We start from the raw sequence: 23408 nt of genomic DNA on the forward strand, positions 1-23408 counted from the left end.
TCTTTGCCTTCAGAAACCATTAGTGCCCATTCAAAATAAACATCAAGGGAGCGCTTTGATGTGTCTCTTGGCAATAGCCCATGTCTCAGTCTCTGTCGCACTCTTTTCCTTCTTTTTTCTTCCTCATTTATCCTTTAACCCTCCTCCCACACACACACCCTTCTGTTTCTCCTGCGTTTCACAGCCGAGCGTTTTTACCTGGCAAATAAATCTATCAACAGAGACCCCTTTTTTTTTTTTGCAGAACCGGTTTGGAGTCCCTCTCTTAAGTGTAACAAAAGTGAGATAGCACAATAGCCCTGGCCTGCCATGCGAGCTAATGTTGGCTGGGAAGTGAACTAAGGCAGCTTTAGCTGTCTCTTTCTCTCCCTTTCACACACACAGAAGCTGGTTAAAGCCGCCAGAGTAGCGCTTAATGCCAATTACCACCCCACACAATGAAATGAAAGAAACAGTTAGCGCTCCTCAGAGCGAGCCCCTGGCACACACTGCCTGATATGGTTACTGTGCTGCCTCCCACGTGCTACGCTTTGTGCCATGGGAAACGAGAGCACTGATATCATCAATCTAACATTGCGACATTGTCTAAATGACTTGAAGTCAGCCAACGTTAAACTCGCCCTCCGGCGGCAGATGGCACCTGCGATTTCCACCAAGGTTTAAGGGGTGCATTTAGGTGGGAAGGTCGTGGCTGTTCGGGGAAATACAGCTAAGAGTTTCCTAGATGGTTTCACGATCAAAGCACAGGAAACTTTAAAATAGAGCTCGCTGGAATGAAGGACAATTAGGAGAAGGGAAGTGACAAGTCAAGGGTCAGGCGTGCTCTGATCTCTGCCAGGCTGTATCTGGCATTCCATGCAAAGAAAAAAAAAGAACACTTGGTGGATGCATCCGAGTAAGACATGCCGGGAACACTTAGCACTCCAACCTATCTCTGAGCTTGTACACGCTCATGCACGCAGGCAAAAAGGACTCTAGTGGCCAAATTACTGCTGTATTTATTAATTTTCTACGAGGGAGCAAATTAAAGGCTGATAATGGGAACAAATATGGCTGGGATTTCTCACCGGGGTCTGAAGTGCTTCATTATGCCGCAGCATTGTCTCTGAGCATGCTGGGCCAGTGGTGCTTCCAGGAGCATTCTAATCCTCCAATTAGCCCCAAGAAAAACCAGCTGCCCAGGCCCTGGCAAAGCTCACGTCTCCCAGGGCAGAGGTAAAGGCCAGGGCCTGGTCCAAGTGTGGAGAGGCCCTCAAGAAAAGCATGTCACCATTAAAACCTCCTCCCTCCAATTTATGGCAAACACTTGAAATACTGAACGAAGGCAGCCAGATAAAACTATTCCCACATAGAACTCCGGCAACTGATCGCGCTCTCTGCCAAAATGGCGACAAAAACAACCTGATGCCCGAGTCCCCCTCCCTCCTAATGGGCCGATCTGAAGCTTGAGAAATGCATTGGAGGAAGCAATAGGGGTTTTTCTGGGAAAGGCCTTCACCTTGGAGTTGGGTTCTCATGGAAGGAGCTACAGGGGGTGAGATTTTAATTAAGCATGGAGGTGCTGGGGCAGGGCTGGAGGGAGCTGACGGGGGGAATGATCCATGAACAAAGCCTTCTATGGTGTACAAACAGCCACAGAGTTACCCCCAACTGGCAGGAACCCCGCCTGCAATTTAATGGATGGGATTAACAGCCAATTGGGGAGCCTCTTTATGACATCCTCATGCTATCATTCATCACGTCCTTACCAAACTTCCTGTTGAATGGCACGTATAAGAGAGTGATGAAAGGCACACCCCAAAACAGACCTCAGAGCAGTCTAATACAGTGAAGTCTGAGATCAACTGGTAGAGCAGGGCCCTCATAATGTAAAGATCATGAGCAGGCTAAACTAAATCTGTCGTCTTAAGCTTCTTTTTTTTTTTTGGCCCAGATTTTGGGGTAAATGAGTGGAATGGTAAAAGTTACACAAAGGTGAGTCAACAGTATCCCCAAGTATTCTGAAAGCATTTTAGTATTATTATTTAAATGGACATCCAATACAGGTGTTCCAATTCTGTGGAGCATAGACAGATTCAGTGTGGAGCTCATTTTGGGTTTGATTCCCAGGGATAATCACTTCCAACCAGACACAAATGCACAGTAACCACACAAACATATTAGCTTTCATTTAAAAAATATAACTTTTAATAAAGGCTACATCTCTTCATAATTACAATAATTAAAGTACCAAGTCGTCTTTAAAATGAAGCTCTATATAATGCATAATTTACATTTAAGTGAAACAAACAAAATCGGGGGAGCAAAACACTGAAATGTAATGTCATGATTACAAGATATCCAAAGCATAAAAAATTATTTTAAACATAAACCCCTCAGAAAAGCAAGGGAATATTCACACCCTGAAACAGGGCAGCACACAGCATGGTATCCATGTAGGCACAGGTAATGTATAATACACTAGCGATGGTATGTTCTCATCCACTCCTGCCAGTGCATTCCGAGATTTTGCCCTGGAGCTCAGTGGTTTTAAATAGGCTAAACCAGGTATTTCCATTCAACATTTACACAGGACATTAACCCCTTCCATGCACACCCTCTGATCTCCCAGACAGTGTTAAAATTAAGATGACCTTTTTTGTTTTGTGTTTTTTAAATAGCATGACTTCCTATTACTTAGTGTTTTTAAGAGTTTTGGAACAGGTTCCAGGACAAGGCTATTGGTTCCTGTGCAATGTCTGGACCTTAAACCAAAGGCACTAAAGATGCAACACATCAGCTATTGGCTGGGCAATTAAGGTTGAAATATCCACCCAATCAGCAGAGAGGTTTGGAGAGGTGTGCTGGTGTGAAGCACAGTTCGTTCTCATTGGCCAGAAGAGAAGATTCCTGGTACAGTCTGTTGAGTTAAGGTCGCGTGACTCTAGACATCCGTCCATGCATGTATAACATTGAAAATCTCCCAATCAAATAAGCAGCTTGTCCAACATCTGAACACAGGTATGAGGGGAATGACAGTTTAATAAATAGCAATAAAGTCTTTAACTTGTGACAGAAGCATATTATAACTTTGTGTACATATGAGCACCTCTGTATGCACATGCACACGTTCTCGCATCCAACACACGTATACACATCTACAATTATCACAAATGCTGGTCAGCAGTCCATGGTCTGGTAACACACCAATGTTGGTTGACTGCGTCTTCATTGGTCATAACATCTCTCTTAGCGTTCCAAATCAAAGGAACAATTTCTCTAGATGCATGGCTGGTTCAGATCCCTCTGTACTTCATTGGCTAGTATTCCTTCAATAGCTTGGTAAGCCAAACGTCTAAACCTTTTTAGCTTCATAAAACGTCCGTTTTCCGCTCGTCGAGTTAGTCTTGAGTGCTGGGTAAGTCCACATGTGGGCTGTCATGCTTGTTTAGTCCATTCTCTCCACTTTGCCGAGGATTTTGCCCTCAAACATGGGCAGAACTGTGCAGTCGTCCCAGACCTCCTCAAACACAGCACCGCACTTAAACTCATCACTGGCCTTTTTGAAGTAGTACCTGAAACAGAGAACACGTACGGTTAACAAACTGTTGATTGCATTCACAAATGACTACAGGTAATCTACAGGTAAAATGGTGTTCTTTCATTCCAGAAAATAACAATGTTGTTTTTCAAGCCTATGAAAAGCTTAAAGACCCCATGGATATGTCACACAGACACACCCAAACCATCAGAATATCCCGTTTCAGTGTGAAATGCATCACATTATAGAAGTAAAATGTTTTAAACACCATTTCGTGTCGACTTTAAATACCCGTATCAGACACTAGTGCTATACTGTGTTGCACTCCACTATATGGGGGACAAAGAGATGCTTTAGCCTAAATTAGAGGGTCTGTTAAACACTACCACCCATCTACCATCAGGGCTCTGGTGTCTAATTGGGAGCTCTTGAGCAAATGATGGGGATCTTTCACAAGGGTTGACATTTTTGGGTGCCGCAGAGTCTACTCAAGCTTTTTTCATTACCACATTGCGACGGGATGAGTCTGGTCTTAATCTAGTCTTTGACCTTGACGGATGACCTGTTTGCCTCATTTCTATCATTCGATTTGTCTTTTTCCTTCCACCTCTGATGCACTAATGATCTCCACCTCCTCCAGAAGGAAGAGAAAACAGTGGGAAGGGAGGGAGTGGTGAGGTCTGCCTCAGTAATTGGCTTTGTAATGGAAAATGCCCCCTCTTACTAACTTGCGCTGCGGTGCATGCTAGATTTTTACAAGCAAACGCCACCAAGTCATAGAAACAGCACACATAAAACACACACAGGAATAACCATGACTCAAAACAACAACTGACGAGAACAAAGTTGCTTTTCTTCTTTCAATATGTCGGAAACAATCCATTGTTCTCCCACTGCCCAAACCCAACTTCATAAATGAGGGACAAACTAGAATACTGCTACATGGCACATAATTACATCCTTATTTCTGGAGAATAAGCTATATCCTCCTCCGCAAAATCTTCAAAAGGGAAGCATGGCTCTTATTTGTTCAGGAAAAAAAACAGAGAGAGGGAGAAGAAGAAAGAAAAAGAGAAAGAAGTCTTTCCATTGGAACATGTTTTATATGGCAAGATTTTCTCTTCGCAACATCTGGCACCAATATCGTCTGGCAACTCTGGCAGTACTGTTCTTTGTTGAATTCCTGCCATGTTGAAATGAACCAACTACACACATTTTCTGCGATTAAAACCATCAGCTTTGAATTCTCTTTTCCTTGAAAATGTGCATAGTGAGAGAGGGGTCCTTAACATGGGGATCTTTTGACAATATTCATGTAGAATACAGGCCTCAGAAAACAAGCTATTTGACAAAACAAGTCATCTATGTGGACAACAATGCAATCACATGGAGCATTACAGATTTTGGTCAGAGGGCAGCTAAAAGCTATGACCAGCATATTTACCAGTAAAAAAGTTACTAAACTGTTCTGGTGAGCTTTAAATGGGCTTTTATGGAGTCAACATGCACAAGGAAAACCACTGGCGGCCATCTGACAATGCCCCATTCAAATAAAAAAGTAAACACAAAGAGAGGCTTTGATATAAATGAGAAATAATCATTAAAAAAAAATGATAGTCTTATGTAAACACACACACACAAATGTATGAGAGCAACGTAGCTTGATACAATTGTTGAAAAATGTGTGCAAGTCTTTGTGCATCAAATGAAAGGCCTGGGCTTCAAAGAGCTGCTTATTAAATGTGCCTTAAGATGAAATCAATACCAGATGTGACCAAACGGCTACAGTTAAAATTCCCTCATTCTTTCTGTCTTTCTCTGTGCACCCACCCCTCTCTCTTTCCTGTCGTCTTAACTCCATACTTGCTGCTAATGTAAATAACTTGCAGTAAACATCGCCGTCTTGAAGAGACCAACAAGTCAATAAATACCTCACATGGGTTTTTTTTTAAATGAGCTAATTGCAAAACTATTATATACACAAGTCTTCAGCAGCCTTAATATCAACTATTAAACAGAAATTCTCCAGTCAGAATTGAAGGTATACCTGTAGTTGCCTTTTTTCCTCAGTTGCTCCTTGAAGTGTCCGAGTGTGAGGCTGTGTGTTTTCATCATCCGGCGGTACGGGATTTCCTCACCACAAAAGAAGTATGTGACCACTGTCTCTGAGCTCAAGCTACTGTGGCAACCTGACATCTTCTTGAGATCTTTTGGTCTGGAAAGACACAAACACACGAGCACAAACGTAAATATCCTCACAGCGGAGCATAATATTAGCTAGGTCTTAAAGACCACACTAGATGGCATGCACAGCACATTGAAATTCTGTAACACAACAGGAAATATTTAGGGTGGGACTGGTTTTTTATCCATCAGGATTAGATTTTTTGGAAGCATGTGTAGATATTTTTCGTGTTGATTCCTTAAACAACCATCAATATTACGATTATAGCTCATACGTAGGATTAATGATGAGAAATCTAAGACCTAATTGTCAAACTTCAAGATTATGGTAATTCTAAATATTAGTCGACGACTAGGTAGAGGTCTGCAAGCCCATTGGGTCCTGTTGTGGGCGTACTCAGTAACGAACTATGATTTAAAAGTAACAAAAAAGATTATTTTGCTTAATTTGTACTTAAGTACAAATAAAAGTACAGCTTTAAAAATACTCAAAAAAGTACAAGTACCTGAAAAAAACTACTTAATTACAGTAACGCGAGTAGTTGTAATTCGTTACCTCCACCACTGCATATTTTAAGTTGTTTCCAATGCAAGTGATCGTGCCGGCGCCCCCATGTCCTGCAAAGCGCGCTTTAGTCGTCTTTACATTTAACGAACAAAAAAAATGCTCCAAACGTTTTTTTCTAAATTAACTTAAAAAAAAACATATAATCACTTTACCATTACATACAAAACTGAACTATTTTAATAGCTGAAACAGTAGTAAGCTGTTTTGGAAGAAGAAGAAGAAAAAAAAGAAAGAAAAAAAAGACGGGCTCGGGTAGGACTCGGGCTAAGAATTCTGAAGAGCTGTCGGACAAGGGCCGGGCTAGGGTCTGAGCATTTCGGGCCAGGGCTGGGCTAGGGCCTATATTTGAGGTCCAAGCAGGGATCTACGACTCGGTTAAAAAAAAAAAAATGTATGGTTTACTGAACAAGTTGCTCTTTCAGTTATAGATTCAGTTATAGTTAAAATTGTCTTAGTGATAAAAATCTTATCAGCTTATGCTTAAAACTATAGGGAGACCTTTTACATTATAAGGTTACAATTAGGCATAACAACTTAACCCAAACTTAAATTTAATTGCTATTTATTTTTAAATAGATGATCAACACTCAACTTAAATTTTTTTTTATTGTATGCAAGCATGTAAATTGCACATAATGCAGTTTTTAAATTAACTTATAAATAATAAAATTTCTAAGCTATTTGTTAAAATATATTCAATTACACAATGGCTGTCATAGCATGTTTCATAACAGATTAATTTAAACATACTGTACATTAAGTAATTAAGAGTAACAGGTTTAGTAAAATATAATGAGTATATGGTGTAATATTTCGCAAAATGCTCCTCTCTAGACTTAATTTCTCTAGTGAACTAACGAGCTGTGTTTTATTTCCATGCTGTATTGTTGATGTCTTTCCGCGGTTGAAACACTGATTGAGCAATTACATGAGGCATGAGATGTTCAGTCATGTTTATTCGCGTTAAAACTAGTAGTACAAAGGAAGGAATGATCGAGTTCACTTGCGCTCCGCTCTGCACAAATCTGCGGGGCGTCACGGCTCAGACACGGGAACCGGAGCTGATCGCGGCCGCTCTAGTCAGTGCTTGTTTTGGGATTATACCAGCACGTTTCTGAACCGTGCCAGAAGCGGCTCTCTAAGGTGTTTATACAGCGATCTGTCATGCCACATAAAAGACGGTGAAACGGCATTTATTATTTGAATTTCCTGAGAAGAAGTAGTATTCGTGCGGTACACATGCGTACCGAACCGAAAGACCCGTACCGAAACGGTTCGTGTACCGTTACACCCCTAATATATATACAGTGGGGCAAATAAGTATTTGATACACTGCCGATTTTTCAAGTTTTCCCACTTACAAAGAATGGAGAGATCTGTAATTTTCATCGTAGGTACACCTCAACTGTGAGAGACCGAATCAAAAAAAAAATCCAGAAAATCACATTGTATAATTTTTTTTAATAATTAATTATATATATATATATATATATATATATATATATATATATATATATATATATATATATATATATATATATATATATCTATCTATCTAGGTTAAGTACCCAAGGTGCACAAAAAAACAGAACAGTGTCGGAGTCAGTAGTTGGCTTAAATGCAGTGCTTTAAATTGAACAAATGCTGTCAGAGATGAGTGAAAAGAAAAATGGTCAAGATTATCCCCTGGTCCCTTTCTTCACTTTGTAGTGCTACTTCAGAAAGCCCCCTAGCCATAGACCAGGACTGAAGGTCAGCCAATTAAAAATGAAAAAGAGTTCTGCCATCAGGTGGCCAATGCTCCACACTTCAAACACTGGCTAGGGCCAGAAACCAAAAAAAAAAGAGAACAACCAGGAGTTTCTGAAGGAAAAGAAAGACTAATGGCTGCAAAGCACTGCATACGTGTGCCATTCGTCAATGAAAATGCATTAAAGTGCGATGACTATCAGGAGAAATACATACTCATCCGTTTGAAGCGCTGAACTGCCATTCTGCACAGGCACAGGGTGACTCTTGTCTCTCTGAAGGCTTGATGTTGAATGCCTGTGAAGTGGAACGCATACGTCAATACAGGAATAAATCAAGAGTTTTTAGCAAGAACTGACATACAGGATCTTAAAGTCTGGAGCTCGTACCTCTGTTTAGAGGGTTTGGAAACTTCTTCAAGGCGCCTGCAGGCCTCTTCCAGCTGTGCTAGGGTGTTGGGAGGGGGTAGAGGAGGCATGGCAGGGTCCTGAACATAGGGGTGTGCGGGCTGGTGGGCACGGAGATGCCCACTGCTTCCGCCACCTCCCCAGGTGTGTGTGCGCGTGGGATCCAAACAGTGCGACTTCTTTATATTTTGAGTGCTGCAAGAACAGAAAGTTTGAATATGTAAGTACAATGTAAGAACAAAAGCTCACAGGAATCCAGGTGGGCAGATGGCAAGCCTTAGTCTTTAAAACGCTTGTGCAATTCAGTAACAAAAAGACAACTGGTGTGCAAATGCGCATGCACAAGAATTTTCCGAGATTACACTATAGACATGACCACAGAGTAGTGAGACAGACCTGTGGGGCTTGTGCTTGGTCTGTCTGTCGCTCTCCAGGATCCACTGCCATACGTTTTGAGAGCGGTCTGTACTGTCAGCTGGCAGCTGGAGGAGACTGTTCTCCATCCCTTCCGTGTTGACGTCCTCTCCAGATTTACACAGACGCTTAGATAAAGAGCTGGGATGCCTAGCAGCAGTAAAAGGAATAAAAATTTAAGCTGAAAAAAAACCCCACCAGGATGTAACAATTAAAAAGCAATGAGAAATTAAAGCTGCAAGCAGCGATGAAAGGGCCCTCGCACCCGGGCTCACTGCCATCTGGTGGCTTTAGGAAAACAGAGAACGGTGGGCAATATGAATTTAAAGTGATAAATATAGGAGGAATATGTCAAAGTCATTTATATGTGCTAAACTTCCTGCTGCCAGCTGGTGGCGCTATGACTTTAACTGAATGTTGGCACGTAGATGTCTTCAGACCAGGACTTTTATCAAATCTGTGAAATTTGTTGCAGATTGAACATTGTATGTATGAGTTAGTGTAAAACATGAAATGTGCTGTTGCCAACAGGTGGCACTATAAATTATAACGGAATATTGGCCTTTAGATCTGTTCAGGCCAGGACGTGTGCAGTTTGGGGCAGATTGGGCATTGTATGCATGCGTTACAACAACTTCCTGTTTCATGGCATTAATAGTATGCTTTAACACTTAGTAAGTGTTGCTAGCATGTTTAGCACACAATGGCATATTTTACTGTGCTGCTAATAGTGCATCACAGTGTTAAACATGTCACTTCCTGTTGCCAGTAGGTGGCGCTATAACTATAACCGAATATGAGCATGTAGATGTGTTCAGGTCAGGACTCTCATCAAACACGTTAAGTTTCGGGCAGATTGGACACTGCATGCCTGAGTTACATCAACTTCCTGTTTCACTGCATTAATAGCATGCTTTAACACTTAGCTAAGTGTTGCTAGCATGTTTTAGCATGTTTCTAACATGTTGCCAGCCCATTTAACACTTGCTGACGCTTTTTAATATGTTGCACAGTGTTAAACATGTCACTTCCTGTTGCCAGCAGGTGGCACTGTGACTATAACCGAATATAGGCATGTAGATGTGTTCAAGACAGGACTCTTATCAAACATGTGAAGTTTGGGGCAGATCGGACATTGCTTGCCTGAGTTACAGCAACTTCCTGTTTCATGGCGAAACATCAAATTTTGTCAGGCCACCAGGGACACGCCCTTTGACGAAAACTCAAGATCGTCGCAATATAACGTTACAAAGGCCTTATGATAACCCTCACCAAATTTGAAGATGATCCGATTAAAACTGTAGGAGGAGTTTGTCAAAGTATGAGGCCTGGAAATGGCAAAACCGGAACAAAAATCATACAGGAAATTCCAAATAACGTACTTCCTGATGGGTTTTGGATTTTGTACCAAGAAAATTTTTCATAGGTAATGTGTGTACCGATTTTCGTATATGTACGTAAAACGTAGCTTGAGGCGCACTCCATTGAATGTGTAAAGGTGGCGCTATCCAGCCATTTTGCCACACCCACTTCTGAAACCCATATCAGATGTACATTATTGCCAGTTCTGACGTGTGTGCAAAGGTTCATGAGTTTTGGAGCATGTTTAGGCCCTCAAAAATGCAATTCACTTTGGAGAAGAACAACAAAAACATGAGTTTACCCAAAGGCCACTTCTGCAGGGCTGCCACACTGGTCTCGGCCCAGACTCCGGCTACGGCTGTAGGGGGCGGAGCAGCATTCTGAAGCTCCATGGCACAGGCACTGCACCCGCTGGGTTGCCTCCACCTCGATCTGCTCCTTACTTTTGGTCCCAGCATGGTGATGGATGTAGTGGTGATGGATGTGCTTGGTCGACTGTCTGGAGATGAAGGTCTTTGCCGGCATGTATCCGTTCACAGAGCCAGACTGCGACCTGGTGCCGGGACCTCCCCGAGGCAGAGAGCGCTGTTCAGGAGAGCGGGAGCGTGGGGAATGCCGTAGCATTCCTGGAGACTGACAGCCAGGGGTCTTGAGAACTCGGGAAAGGTGCTCGTCCAGGATGGCCTGGGGGTCCTCCTCACAAGAGCCATGAGGGAGCAAAGGCAGAGAGTGGGATGCACTGCTTCCAGACAACTCAGATTCATCTCTCTCCTCCTCCTAAAACACACACAGGAATGCAATGTTACAAAGAAATTCTCGCAAACAGCCTATTTGCCCAAAATATTCTGCGAATGTTATGCATATAAATTTGCATTTCTCTGAATTCTTTAATAGAGGAAGTAACTTTGGAGACTTCCAGCGATACCAACCTCCTGAATCTGTTGAAGTCTCTCCTCCAGGGAGCTCATGGTTTCCTGTTCCCGCTTCAGACGCTCCAGTCTGGCTATCAGCTGTGCCGCAAAGGCTGCTGGCTCCACGGGAGTCATCTCCTTAGGTGGCCGCCGCGTCCTCTGCACAACCAGAGAGAGATACAGATTAGCGAGAAGACCAGACAGGACAGGAGGGGTTGATTTCTACAGCTGCCCTCCCCGCATAAGTCTACTGCCCATCCAATGCGTGCACACACACACAAACACATGCCCCACACCACTGGCATGGGCCACTGCCGGCATGAGCAGTTGGTCACGCTCTAAGGAGCCTCGGCTTGTTCCCTCTGTAGTGCAACCAAGCCATCAGCCTGGCCTGTGAAGTCAGGCAGCTTCAAAGAGCCCTCGTCAAATATCAAACGCTCACCAGGGGCGGCAGGGACACTGGCTTTACATCTAGCAATAAAAGTCACATATCGACAGGGGGAAAAAGGAGGGAGGCAAAAGAAAAAAGGAAAGAGAGGGGGATTAAAAGAAGAGAAAGTAAGATGGCGAGATGTGTGCCACCACTAGAGGACTCAAGCGGTGGGAGATCAGAAGCACAGAGGTAATTTATTCCCCCCCAATGACAGCAGGCACCTTTGAGCTACAGTAGCCACATTATCCTCCTTCCCCATGTGTGCGTCTCACACAAGGATTTTCTATCACTTTCTTCTTATTTTTATTATTATTTTGTGCCCTGCCTTTCTTGATTTGGCTTCCTCTTTCCATCTCTTTGTGAAGACGATGAAGGGAGAGACGAAAGAGAGAAGAAAGCAAGACAAGCTGCTGGTGAGACTTGCAGCAGCTCCAGGCCCCTGCTGCCTAAAAGTAGCATCCTGGGAGAGGCAGCCAGTCATTGCCAAATCAGAAGGGAAATATTACAACCAAAAAAAAAGGAGAGAGGGCGGGAGGCAAGGAGATGGAGAGAAAGAGAGAAGACACAGAAAATGGAAAGTCTTTCCAAAGCAGAATTTAAAATTGTTTGTGCACTTGTCCTCTCTCATACATTCAGTGACAGGAAGAGGAAAAAAGGAACACAAAGAAGAGTAAGAAAGGATAAGGGGGCATAGGGAGGGTGGATACAGGTTTGTTTGACTCGCTTAACAAGTTGTCTTTCCAAACTCTCTCTCCAAACACTAACCAACCATCTCTCTTATTCTACTTTGAGGAAGGCAGAGAGGAAACGATGGAGAGGGGGATGGAGGGTGCTGTTGGAGGAATAAAAAGGGTGCAGCTCGGTTGGAAGTTGTCACTTCCCTTGAAGTCAGCCCCATTCATCCGCTGATCAAAGCACTCACAGTTGATTTTGGTGCCCCGGGATAAAACAGACTCATTTAGCGCGGTGTGGCACTTTATTAAGAGTCATTATCCCAGAAAGAGCACAACAACACGAACGGTCCACAACCGTGAGTGGGTAACGCTTTTTAATTGGGGGCGATGTTGGAGTTGTTTGTATGTAATTCAGAAGAAAGGCGAGGACACTTACAGGGAACGGAGGTAGTGACACTTGGCCGTTCATCCTCATGTTGCGCTGCATCTCTCGTTGTAACTGTTTTTTACTCCCCAGCTTGTAAGGAGGGATGGCATCTCTGTCAGGACACACAGAGAACAATAAAAGGTTATTTACTGCCCAAATTAATACACGATAGACAGACACATACATCTTCAGCATCCGTAGAAACTCAAATCCTGTAGTCATACAGATCTACACTTAGTGTGATGTTGAAATAATGGCCCAGAAAATGATGCACTCTCACCCTGTGCAAACTAAATCAGCAAGCCCCATGACTTTCCTTTCAATATCATCCAAAACCCAAAATTCTTCATCTTCCTCCATGTTAGCCGTGAGCATTCCAGAGTGCTGGTAACAGCAAGATCTTTCTCTGCTCTCCTGCCCAGCATAGACGCTGTGGGGCACGCTCGAACCCAAATGCTGCCACTAATGCCAACGCACAATCAAGCGTCGCCGCTGTTATGACATCTATATGATGTTACCAATTACAATAAAGGATGGCTTGTGTTTCCATAAACACTCCTAATCCATCTAATCCATGGCAGAATGTTCGTAAACCTCCACCTCTTCAATCTCACCCTTTCTTGCCTCTAAAGCCAGATATCTTTCTCATCCTCCGCTCAGCTTTTTTTTTTTAAGCCAGGCCAGTTTCCTTTGCTCTGTTCTGACTCTGAAGTGTATGACCTAGCCCAAATGCAGTTTCCAGCACGTCTTTGAAAGCTCACAGTCATGCGCATAAAGCAGTCGTTCCAATCTTCATTTGGCAAGCGCTCGGCAGTCAGCCTCTGATCTTGCGCACATCAAAAGGCTGGTTTGTAAGATAAGGTAATGTTTGAAGTCGGCGCAGTGGCATTCCCTAGCGTCCAAGTAAATCCATAAATAAGATATAAGCAAAATTTCCCCCACTTCTCCTCCCCTCCCTCGCTTCCTCCCTCCCTTTATCTGGAATTCCAATTCTGATTTAGCGCCGTGCCTTTTAACTCAAATAAAAACGCAGCTATTCCAATCAAATCAGCCTCCAAATAAAGAACACAGAGGCTGGTTTTCCCATTGCCTATGCTACTTCAAAGTGGCGCAAATACAAACAAAATATAGAATAAGAAATGCAATGCAGGAGCATGTAGATAATTATTTTTTTAAATTATTTGATTAGCTTTTGTTTCACACACTAATTTAATTTTTAACTATGCTGCAGTTTCAACTATTAAATAAATAATTTACAGGTCACTCAAGAAGCTGTTGCACATTTTGTTGGTGTGATGGGTGGTTTACAGGTTTGGGGGGGGGGGGGTCCCAAACACCCTAATCCCAGGTGACCTGCTCTTGTGCTCCAGAAATGGCTAATTTCTTAAAGGCCTAGCTGACACCGGATCCCCCTCGTTCCAGCCCTGGCGGGCTCATACCAAACCTCCATGCGAGTTGAGATTCCTTTAATTTACTGCCAAAGCACCTCAATGAGTGTCTTATAGTCCACATGGCGAGTTAACCCACACCCCCTTTTTCCAGGGACAATGGGGAAACCAATAAATAATGACTATGTCTTTGGTGACTAAGTTGTGCAAAGTCTAAAAAGAGAGCCATTGAAGATCAAAGCTTTCTAGGGAAAGAGCATGGGCAAAAGAGGAGGACAAACTGGTCAGTGTCATTTCCTTTAGAGGAATTTGCAAACATTAGCTTCAATTAGCGCATAGAGGAAGCACATTATCTGAGGGCTCTTGTCTTGGGTCCACTCCTTTCTCATAGCTCATCCCCTCAAGACTCCAGCAATGCATTAAAAACATCTCAAACGCATTTAAAAGCCAATGTATCACCTGCAATCTGTACCATCTCATTACCAGCCACAAATGACTAAATAATTAAACCCTATGTCTGCTAACAGCAAGAGAAAGATGTTAGTTTTTGACCACAGTGTAGAGATAGACTGAACTATACATTTTTCAAGATGTCATTTTAGGCATCATCTATTCATTCAAGATTTGCCTATGATGCCCAACAGTGCCACCTAGGCAGGCAGTTTACTATGTTAAGAAACAGGAAAATACAGAAATATAGAGGGTTCCAGAAAGACACTTACACACTACTGTCCGTCATGGACATTGAGTCATCCGTCAGGGCATCGCTGGAGACCTCGCTGTCGTTGGCACTGGTGGCAGGAGCAAAACTATAACCAGACGCAACACGATAGGGGTTTCCAGGGTCGCTGCGTCTATAGGACCTACAGGAACAACAGACAATTTTGGTTTTAATTGAAAGCGTGGTACAGTGGTTAAATTGCAAGGCTATTAACTGGAAGGTTGCTTGGTTGATTCATGAACCCACAATTGAGGCACTTGTAACTAGGTTACTCAAAGGGGACTGAACCTGTAAGACCTAAATGTGTATCACTTTTCCAAATGTCTTCTGCTGCATTCTAAGGTTTGCCATAAGAGAACTGCAGCATGCAATAGCGTAAACTGACTCAATCGCTCAGGTAAACTACTGCCACGGCAGAGTAACAGTTGAAAAGGAACTTTGAAAACTTGATTAAGTTTTGCCCTCACAAAGTTGATGCCTCCAGTTAACGGGACAACATCTGAAGGTAACTTGTTTGCCATCTTGACTACTGAGGTTTGTTACCACCACAGTAATGCAAGAAAGCATGTCAAGTATGAACAATGAGACCGCATATGTGTACTTGCCTAGACTATGAATCTGGCCTTAACAAAATGGATTAAAGCAGTCAAATAATTAGATAAATGTTACGATAACATCCAAATTTTGAGAGCAAAAGAGGGAAAATATCACATTGCAAATGCAAAATGCTTCTAACATGGCTTCCCTTATGTTTGTGAAAAGGGTCCAGCTATTTTTACTAGTCTTTTTTCCTTCATGGCTGGGGGAGGAACTCGAGCTCAGTTTGTCTTTTCTCTACTCTTCCCTTTCATCTCCCTTGCCCCACCTCCCCCCTGCGGCAGCCCGGTGAGGGCTGATCAGGGGGAAAGTTAAGTGAGCAGCACATCTGTGTGAATTGCCAATGCCACTTCCCCTCAGTGGAGCATATCTGGAGCCTTTTGTCTGGGCCAGGCACCCCGTTCCTCATTTTACCTCCCCCTTCCAAACTTTCCCGTTTCAGGTCATTCCTTCTCTTGTGCTTTTTCCTCTGCTAAGGCCACCTCCTCCACATACCCACCCAGGCCGCCCCTCCCTCCGATCCCTCTCTCGCTCTCCATACCCCTCTCTCCTGCTGTGACACATTCCTGCTCCACTGGAAGAGGAGGAGGAGGTAGAGAACCTGAGCCGGGCCGAAAGAGAGAGAAAGAGAGAGAGCGAGAGAGAGAGAGAGAGAAAGAACATGAGAGAGCGGAAAGAAAGAAGAGAAGAGGGGGGGGAAGGAGGGCCTCCTCTTTATGAGAATGCCTACTGCCAGCAGCGCTGTGAGGGGAGACCCAGCAGGACTATAGCCTACGGCCCCAACTCAAACCTGACCTTTGGAAGCTCTCGCTCAGAGTCAGGTATTTAGCACAGCTGGGTTCACATTCTTCCCTCGCTCACCCCCTCATTCATGCTTTCTTTCATGAGGTGCCTCGCCCCCCTCTGTCCTTCTTTTCCGCTAGCTCAAAAAGTGTGCTTATTCTCCATCCGTCTGGGTTTTTTCCTAGATAAAAGTGCGAAGAGAGGCAGTTGAAATCAGAGGAGAACGGTGGTAAATAAGAAACGGAGGAGATGAAGGCCACGGTCTCTGTGACTCACAGAGGAACCGCTGCTGTGTGTTGTTTTGTGAATAACTCTATTCAGAAACACAGAAAGGGAGAGAAATAAGTTCCACATGCTTCAGATGAACAAAAAAGTGCCCCGAGAGAGAGGGAAAACAGACTGCTCAAGGAGCATTCTTCAAAAAGAAATCAGGGAATAACATCAAAAAAGAGACTTTGCTTACTCTCGTCTGCTTCTTAATCATCTCCTACATAAACAACCTGACAAAGATAAGCAGAGATGAAACATTCTGTCACCTTCTTCAAGATCACCCTCCCAACGGGCCGTCTTTGAGACAGATAAACATTTGTCTGGCACCACACCTTGATGGGTCACCTCATTTACAACCTCAAGTTGTGTGACGGCTAGCAATTCATCAAACCAAATTTCCCCTGGTGCTTTGTTTAAACCCAGACAATATACTTCTTTTTTTTTTAACAACCAAACCAGCAGCTCGTCAAGACATCTAAAGGTGTCAAACCTGACAAAGTACAGTAACAGAGCTGGTCTAAACGAAGACTACTTAAATCAACATAAGCAAAATCTTGTGAGCAATTTGAAGTACTTTGTTTTGTTAACGGCAAAGCAAAAACTAAAGTTTCGTTTTTGAATCAGTGACATTTTTGATGTGTGCCACTCGTTTTATCCGTTTGACGGCTGAAACCAATTTTGCATTGTGAACTAGCCTTGATCCTTGAAGATGATCCTCTAACGGTGGAAGAATTTCAAAGCAGAGGAAACTGTGTGGAGCCAGCAGAGGGCCTGGTGCTAGACAATATTTACATGAAAGGAAGAGCTGCTCTATTGATGTTTTTCCCCCTTCTTTCTCTCTCTCTGCGTAATGCAAGCCAGGTGAGAGCAAATGGCCCCAAACTCGCAAGAAAGAACCTCTCATGTTTAATGCAAGAGCTCAAGTGCGATAGCTACATGAAACTAAGTAATAATACACTTGAAAACGCATTACTCATTTATTAATTTGACATTCCTCTGATGAATTTATGCAATATTACTTACTTCTCACACACACACACACAGAGAATTAATCCCTAAGACTCAGTGTCTTGCTCAAGGACACAAACAGCGATAGCCTTCACATCAATCGATCTTTGTTTCAACTTACAATTTTCCGGCTACCACACTAGACCTTTAATCACTAAGCTACACACTATAGGTTTGCGTGACACATGAAGCAGTACGAAGCATGCAACAGCATTGCAGGATTGTCATAGCATACAGTATTCAAGTGAAAAAGATATTTTGGGATCTCTCACCTGTAGCCTTTCTCCAATGCTTCCACTGCGCGAAGGGATGGAGGTGACCGTATCGCTTTGGCAGACAGTCCGACTACAGTGGCCAAAGCTTTGGCTTTAAAGTCATTACAACTCCATTCTTCCTCTTCATTTAGAGTCGGCAAGTATCCGCACACCAGCTTTAGACCTCCTAGTCCGTTGGGATTCACATGACTGGGGTTCTCGCACCCGGTTCTGACATACTCAAGGTATATGTCTGAGGTCAAGAACATCTGATAGGCGTTCTCCTCCATAGCCGTCTGGATCTCCATTTGAGCCTGATCAAACATTGCGGAGTCAATCTGCTGACGCTTAATATTGTCCCTAATGAAGGTCTTAGTAGCAGGTTTAAGCTGCTTGGCCACAACGCTGTTGTTCTCGATATACCGTTTGTAAATGGCTTTGGCAACTCTGTGTGTTTTGGTATCCTTGAGGTCCATTTGCCTGAAACCATTGCAGGCAAACCAGAAATCTAAAGTGTCCTCGCATTTCTCACGTTCAAGATATGCCCGGAAAAGTTGAGCACCGTCCTGGTCCCCAAGAAGGAAATGCAAAGATTTGGTCCACCGGGCAAGAGGGGAGTCCGGGGACGCACTGCCCTCAGGTTCCCCAAGTCCATCGTCATCCCTCCTGGCTGTGGAACAGCGAAGATCAGCCATAATGGTTTTCACAGGATCCTTCGGTCTCATCATGGCCAGCTTGCTGGGATGGTGGCATGTTGTCTCACCCTCTTCCCCTGGGACCGGTGGACGTGGGTCATCTTCTCTGAAGCTACTGACCATAGGATCTGTTAGTGTCCTATTCATGGCTTTAGCAGCTCCAGCAGCAAAGCCTTCAGTGTGAAGCTCAGCTGTAATCTCCTTTCTCTCTTAAATCAGCAGGGGAGCTTCTCTCTGAAACACAAAGTATTGATCTCATCAAAACCAGATCCGCCCCAAAAACTTCAAAAGAGTCACTTCAGACACTTATAGCTCTACATTGTGCGCGCTTGCGGTGTACAATCGGCTTCGTCGAATGCAATCGAAGCGACCTAGTTTAAATTCTATGTAGGCATTATATTAGTCATTTCAAACTTTTTAAATTATTAAAATCACAAAGTCCAGCGTTTGCGGTTATTTACAACATTATATCAGTCTCATTCAAGCCCAGTTTAATCACCTTGTAGCGATGAAGAGGACAGGAAAAAACGAGGATAAACGCTCACATTAAGGAAAACTAAGCTTATCCGATCAAATGTGCGATTTTGATCGGAAGGCAATCTTCAAAAACATAATTAAAACTATCAAACATCCTGTTCCTGGTTGTATTTTTCAATAAATAAGTAAATAATAATAAAGATCTGTCATAACTAAACTCCAACTTTCAAAAGAAGACACAGACTACTCTGAAAGTGAGTTTTAAGACGGCGACTTGAGCGAAAACGGAACTATGCAGACAAATGTCGCGTAAAATTCTATTTATGACGATGAAATCGAATCGCAATGAAACGCACAATAATGTAAACCCATTTAATCGATAGCATGCTTGCTTACAGTATATCTGTACAGTATAGACTTGCATTATAGCATCACATCGACTTCTCTTAACAAAAAGTATTCGCTTCTCGTGCATAAAAACTTAATTTACATTTATGATAAAAAAAAAATAATAATAATATAGTAAAAAAAAAAAACTACACTTCTGATGACATAAAGGATCTCAAATGCATCATAAAAGACACAGCTGCATCGCTACAGAAGTCTAAAATGCCCATTAAGACAGTTTTGAAAGATTAATCAACCGCTTAAAGTCGTCCCTTTACGGATATAAAGAGTGATCGAATCCAATCCATTAGAAATTAGACAAAACATGCAACATGCAACTCCAAACCCCTCGCGAAAACCAAAAGTGTGAGATCACAGGGGGTTGAAGTCCGTAACACTATCATGAATATTCTTTAAGCATAGCCAAGCTAACCTCAAATCAACACAATAATAAAAAAAATACAAGTAAAACACGCGTTTTAATGTAACGTCTATCAGATATACTGCATTTCACAGCGACACATGACTTCAAAGACGGTAAACAGCACATCAAAGCAATAGCATGGGGCCAGCGCTGGGAGAACACACACACACACACACACACACACACACTGCTCCAACTCACCATCCATCCATGAGTGCGGTCCCCAAAGTCCCAGGTTTCCAACAACAGAACAAATATATTCCACTATATATCCAATTGTACGCAGTCCTCCTGTCCTCTGACGTTGTTTGTTGTCAAATGCAGATTTTAGGTTCTAAACGTAAACTTCCTCCCTCGAAGAGCACACTAGATCCCTGTATAGTGCGTTTGAATGTGCTCTGGTCTCTTATTCCAGTGTGGACTGAGCTCAGGGTTTAAGAGCGGACATCAAAGAGCGCAGCCGACCGCACGGTCCCGACAGATACATACAGCACTATTTCTCGCACTCCCGCTTTAAAACAACGCAGATCGTTCCAAAACCACATATTTCGTTTTTACAAGCCCTATCGATGCCTCTAACCATAATGCTCTCAGCGAGTCGCTGTAAAGTGCCCGTTCGCTAAAGTCAGTCAGAGAAAAGTTTCAACTGAGGCGCAAGGACCTTATCAAAGCAGAGAGATCTCGAGCCGACTCCCCTCGAGCTGTGGAGCGTCAGGAGTAAGTGATCTGCAGCGCCGCGATCCTGCTGTTGCTACAGAAACTTTAAAGACACAGGCCGCGTTTTCCTCTGAGGAATCACAGTTAACCCCTTCAGCACTGTTTTCTTAGTTAACCCACTCGTTTCTGCGTTTGCACATAATAGAGCTGTATTAAGTTTGCGATTCAAACGCCTGTTTGAGAATTAGCCTTTTTTGAGCCACGTGCTAAGTTTTTACACTCTAAAAAATGCTGGGTTGTTTCAACCCATCATTGGGTCAAATATGGACTAACCCAGCTGTTGGGTTAAATTTTTTAATTACATTTTAACCCAAAAGTTGGGTTAGTCTATATTTGAACACAATGTGGGGTTGAAACAACCCAGCATTTTTTTAGAGTGTAGAATAGCAGCTTTCGATTTAGGAGTACAATGATGTCAGTGGTTAACACTGACTCTCTACATCATAAAATAGTCACAACTCAAATGAGAATATTAATGCTGCCTTTTTTAGTTTTCTTTAGGCTATACAAAAAGTAGCTACTATTTCAGCTGTTATGAAATGAAGCTGAAATGGTCTCTTTGGGGTTAAAGTCTCTTTTAACCATATAGGCCTACATTAATTTACTAATTTTATAAATCCAAAAAACACTATTTTAAAACCCATACAAAACCTCATAGAGAACACATATGGCGCTTTTCCACTGCTTGGTACGACTCGGCTCGGTACGGCTCAGTACGGCACGGTTCGGCTCGGCACGGTTTGCGTTTCCACTGCAGTTCAGTACCGCTTTAGAGTGGGCGGGATAATTCACATGTCGTTATAGTTGCGCCGCCTCTACTACCACGACTCCTAAAAAAAAACTTTTTCATTCCGCATCGCCCCATCAAGCTCTCGCTGGATCCGCTCCTCTGCTATCAACGAGAGGAATGTCTGTTCTTCCACAACAGACAACAAAAATTTTTGGTTGTTAAAAAAAGGTGCGCTCGTTCAAAACAGTTGCGTTCGATCCTTCGCTGGCTGTGCTGATTTAAATCTAGCGGTTCTTTTGTGTTTGTGTCACAAGTTCAGTGACGCAGGTAGTGACGAGTCTCTCCGGCCAATCCGTGATCAGCAGAGTTTACACGTCACGTTTTGGTAACGGTACGGTTCACTTGGAACCCCAACCGAAGTGGTACTAAAAAAAGTACCAGGTATTGTACCCAGTGGAACCCTCCCCCAAAAGTGAACCGTACCGAGCCGTACCATGCAGTGGAAACGCGCCAATAGTGAATTACCCTTCTGTGTTGGACTACAATTTGACATTGTGACCGATCGACACAGTACAAACAATTCTGTTCAAAGTGTTGTTGCTGACAAATTAAGGACTAGAAACTAGAATAGAATAGTTCACTCAATATTTCATTTCAATTCATATTGCTCCACTCTAGTGTTGTTTTCTTTCTTCAGTGGAAAGCAATGAGAATATCTGACCAGCTATCTTCCATATGTGAGTAAATGATGACAACAATTTAATCTTCAGGTGAACTGTTCCTTTAATTCAACGTCTATACTGATATTTTAAGACAGTCAAGGAAAAAGTCTATAATGTAGACATATCCATTGATTTTTAAAGGAATAGTTTACCCAAAATGTCATTCCACTCAAGTATAACATAGGTACTAAAAAAAGTACCAGGTATTGTACCCAGTGGAACCCTCCCCCAAAAGTGAACCGTACCGAGCCGTACCATGCAGTGGAAACGCGCCAATAGTGAATTACCCTTCTGTGTTGGACTACAATTTGACATTGTGACCGATCGACACAGTACAAACAATTCTGTTCAAAGTGTTGTTGCTGACAAATTAAGGACTAGAAACTAGAATAGAATAGTTCACTCAATATTTCATTTCAATTCATATTGCTCCACTCTAGTGTTGTTTTCTTTCTTCAGTGGAAAGCAATGAGAATATCTGACCAGCTATCTTCCATATGTGAGTAAATGATGACAACAATTTAATCTTCAGGTGAACTGTTCCTTTAATTCAACGTCTATACTGATATTTTAAGACAGTCAAGGAAAAAGTCTATAATGTAGACATATCCATTGATTTTTAAAGGAATAGTTTACCCAAAATGTCATTCCACTCATTCCAAAGTATAACATAAAAGAAGATATTTTTTTTCCTATACAATGAAAGACAAAGGGGTTCAGCATTCCTCAAAATATCTTCTTTTGTGTTCCCCCAAATACAGATTTTGAACAACATGAGTAAAAGCTGGGTAAAAGATGTCAAACTTTTCATTTTGGGGTGAACTACCGCTTTAAGACATGATGGGGTTAGTTAAAACGCCACAAAAGTTCGAAGTAGGTTACTTTACAGTAGCAGTATAGTTAAAAATCCTTCTCAACTAAAAAAGTGAAACTACCAGAAAAGCTTGTCCTGCATTTTGAACTAGTGAGGGAGGACGTTCCACTGATTCCACTCATGATACTTCAAAGGCTTGAGCACTTCCTTTGATGTTCTACATTCACTTTAAGGAGCAGGATATTATAAAATACATGCATTAGTGCTAAATGAGATGAATTTAAAGAGCAGATGTGAAGCTTTTGTGTACATTGCTATCTCATACTATGGTGAGCAGAACATAAAGTACATTTTAGACAAATCATCTTTAAGACACATTTTTAGAACAACAGGTTTTACTCACTTGCCTTATCTTCACAGGAAATCTTTCTCAATAATCAAATGTTTTGTCTACAGTGGAAACAGTCCACAAGTGAGACTTACATGGTAATGCTCTATTCTAATTCTAATGAGAGTAGGAAGTCATTGTCCAGGCATAATCATCCAGGATGTGCCATTTGAAGGGTCAAAGACATTCATACGTATCGTTGGACAACACTGCAAACTTGCTTGGTGTGCAATTGCCTATTCCTGATCAGACCCAACCTGTTAAATAACTAATAATTAGAAAGAAAATAAAAATTCTTCCAAAAGGAAACACCATTGTTAGATTTTTAGTGGAACCTGTGCACACTTTATAAGTACCTTATAAAGTTAACGGCCGATGGCTAAA

General features: G+C 42.5%; 1 protein-coding gene across 2 annotated transcripts; it reads right to left on the reverse strand.

Moving 5' to 3' along the window:
• Nucleotides 1–2176: 2176 nt before the first annotated feature.
• Nucleotides 2177–20369, reverse strand: LOC107556609 (axin-2). Of its 2 annotated transcripts, none has more exons than XM_016239743.1 (11): nucleotides 19855–20369; nucleotides 17689–18599; nucleotides 14760–14900; nucleotides 12659–12761; nucleotides 11134–11274; nucleotides 10506–10981; nucleotides 8825–8992; nucleotides 8411–8623; nucleotides 8238–8318; nucleotides 5568–5735; nucleotides 2177–3554 (listed from the first exon to the last, which is right to left on the reverse strand). In XM_016239743.1, the coding sequence occupies exons 2-11, from the start codon at nucleotides 18510–18512 to the stop codon at nucleotides 3428–3430; spliced, it is 2442 nt and encodes an 813-aa protein (XP_016095229.1). In that variant the 5' UTR covers nucleotides 18513–18599; nucleotides 19855–20369; the 3' UTR covers nucleotides 2177–3427. The 2 variants fall into 2 exon arrangements, with proteins under 2 accessions (XP_016095229.1, XP_016095230.1); XM_016239744.1 differs by lacking the exon at nucleotides 19855–20369 and adding an exon at nucleotides 18865–18879.
• Nucleotides 20370–23408: the final 3039 nt, after the last annotated feature.

This window comes from Sinocyclocheilus grahami, unplaced genomic scaffold (genome assembly GCF_001515645.1).
Source record: "Sinocyclocheilus grahami isolate Dianchi unplaced genomic scaffold, SAMN03320097.WGS_v1.1 scaffold574.1, whole genome shotgun sequence".
Taxonomy (NCBI): Eukaryota; Metazoa; Chordata; class Actinopteri; order Cypriniformes; family Cyprinidae; genus Sinocyclocheilus; species Sinocyclocheilus grahami.

Bases quoted from the DNA above. Each gene is read 5' to 3' on its own strand.
- LOC107556609 (XM_016239743.1), bottom strand. From the start codon at position 18,512: ATGAATAGGACACTAACAGATCCTATGGTCAGTAGCTTCAGAGAAGAT. The intron at 14,901-17,688 runs GTGAGAGATCCC...TTGTTCCTGTAG, and splicing joins GCATTGGAGAAAGGCTACAG to GTCCTATAGACGCAGCGACC. The intron at 3,555-5,567 runs GTATACCTTCAA...TCTCTGTTTCAG, and splicing joins AGGAAAAAAGGCAACTACAG to GTACTACTTCAAAAAGGCCA.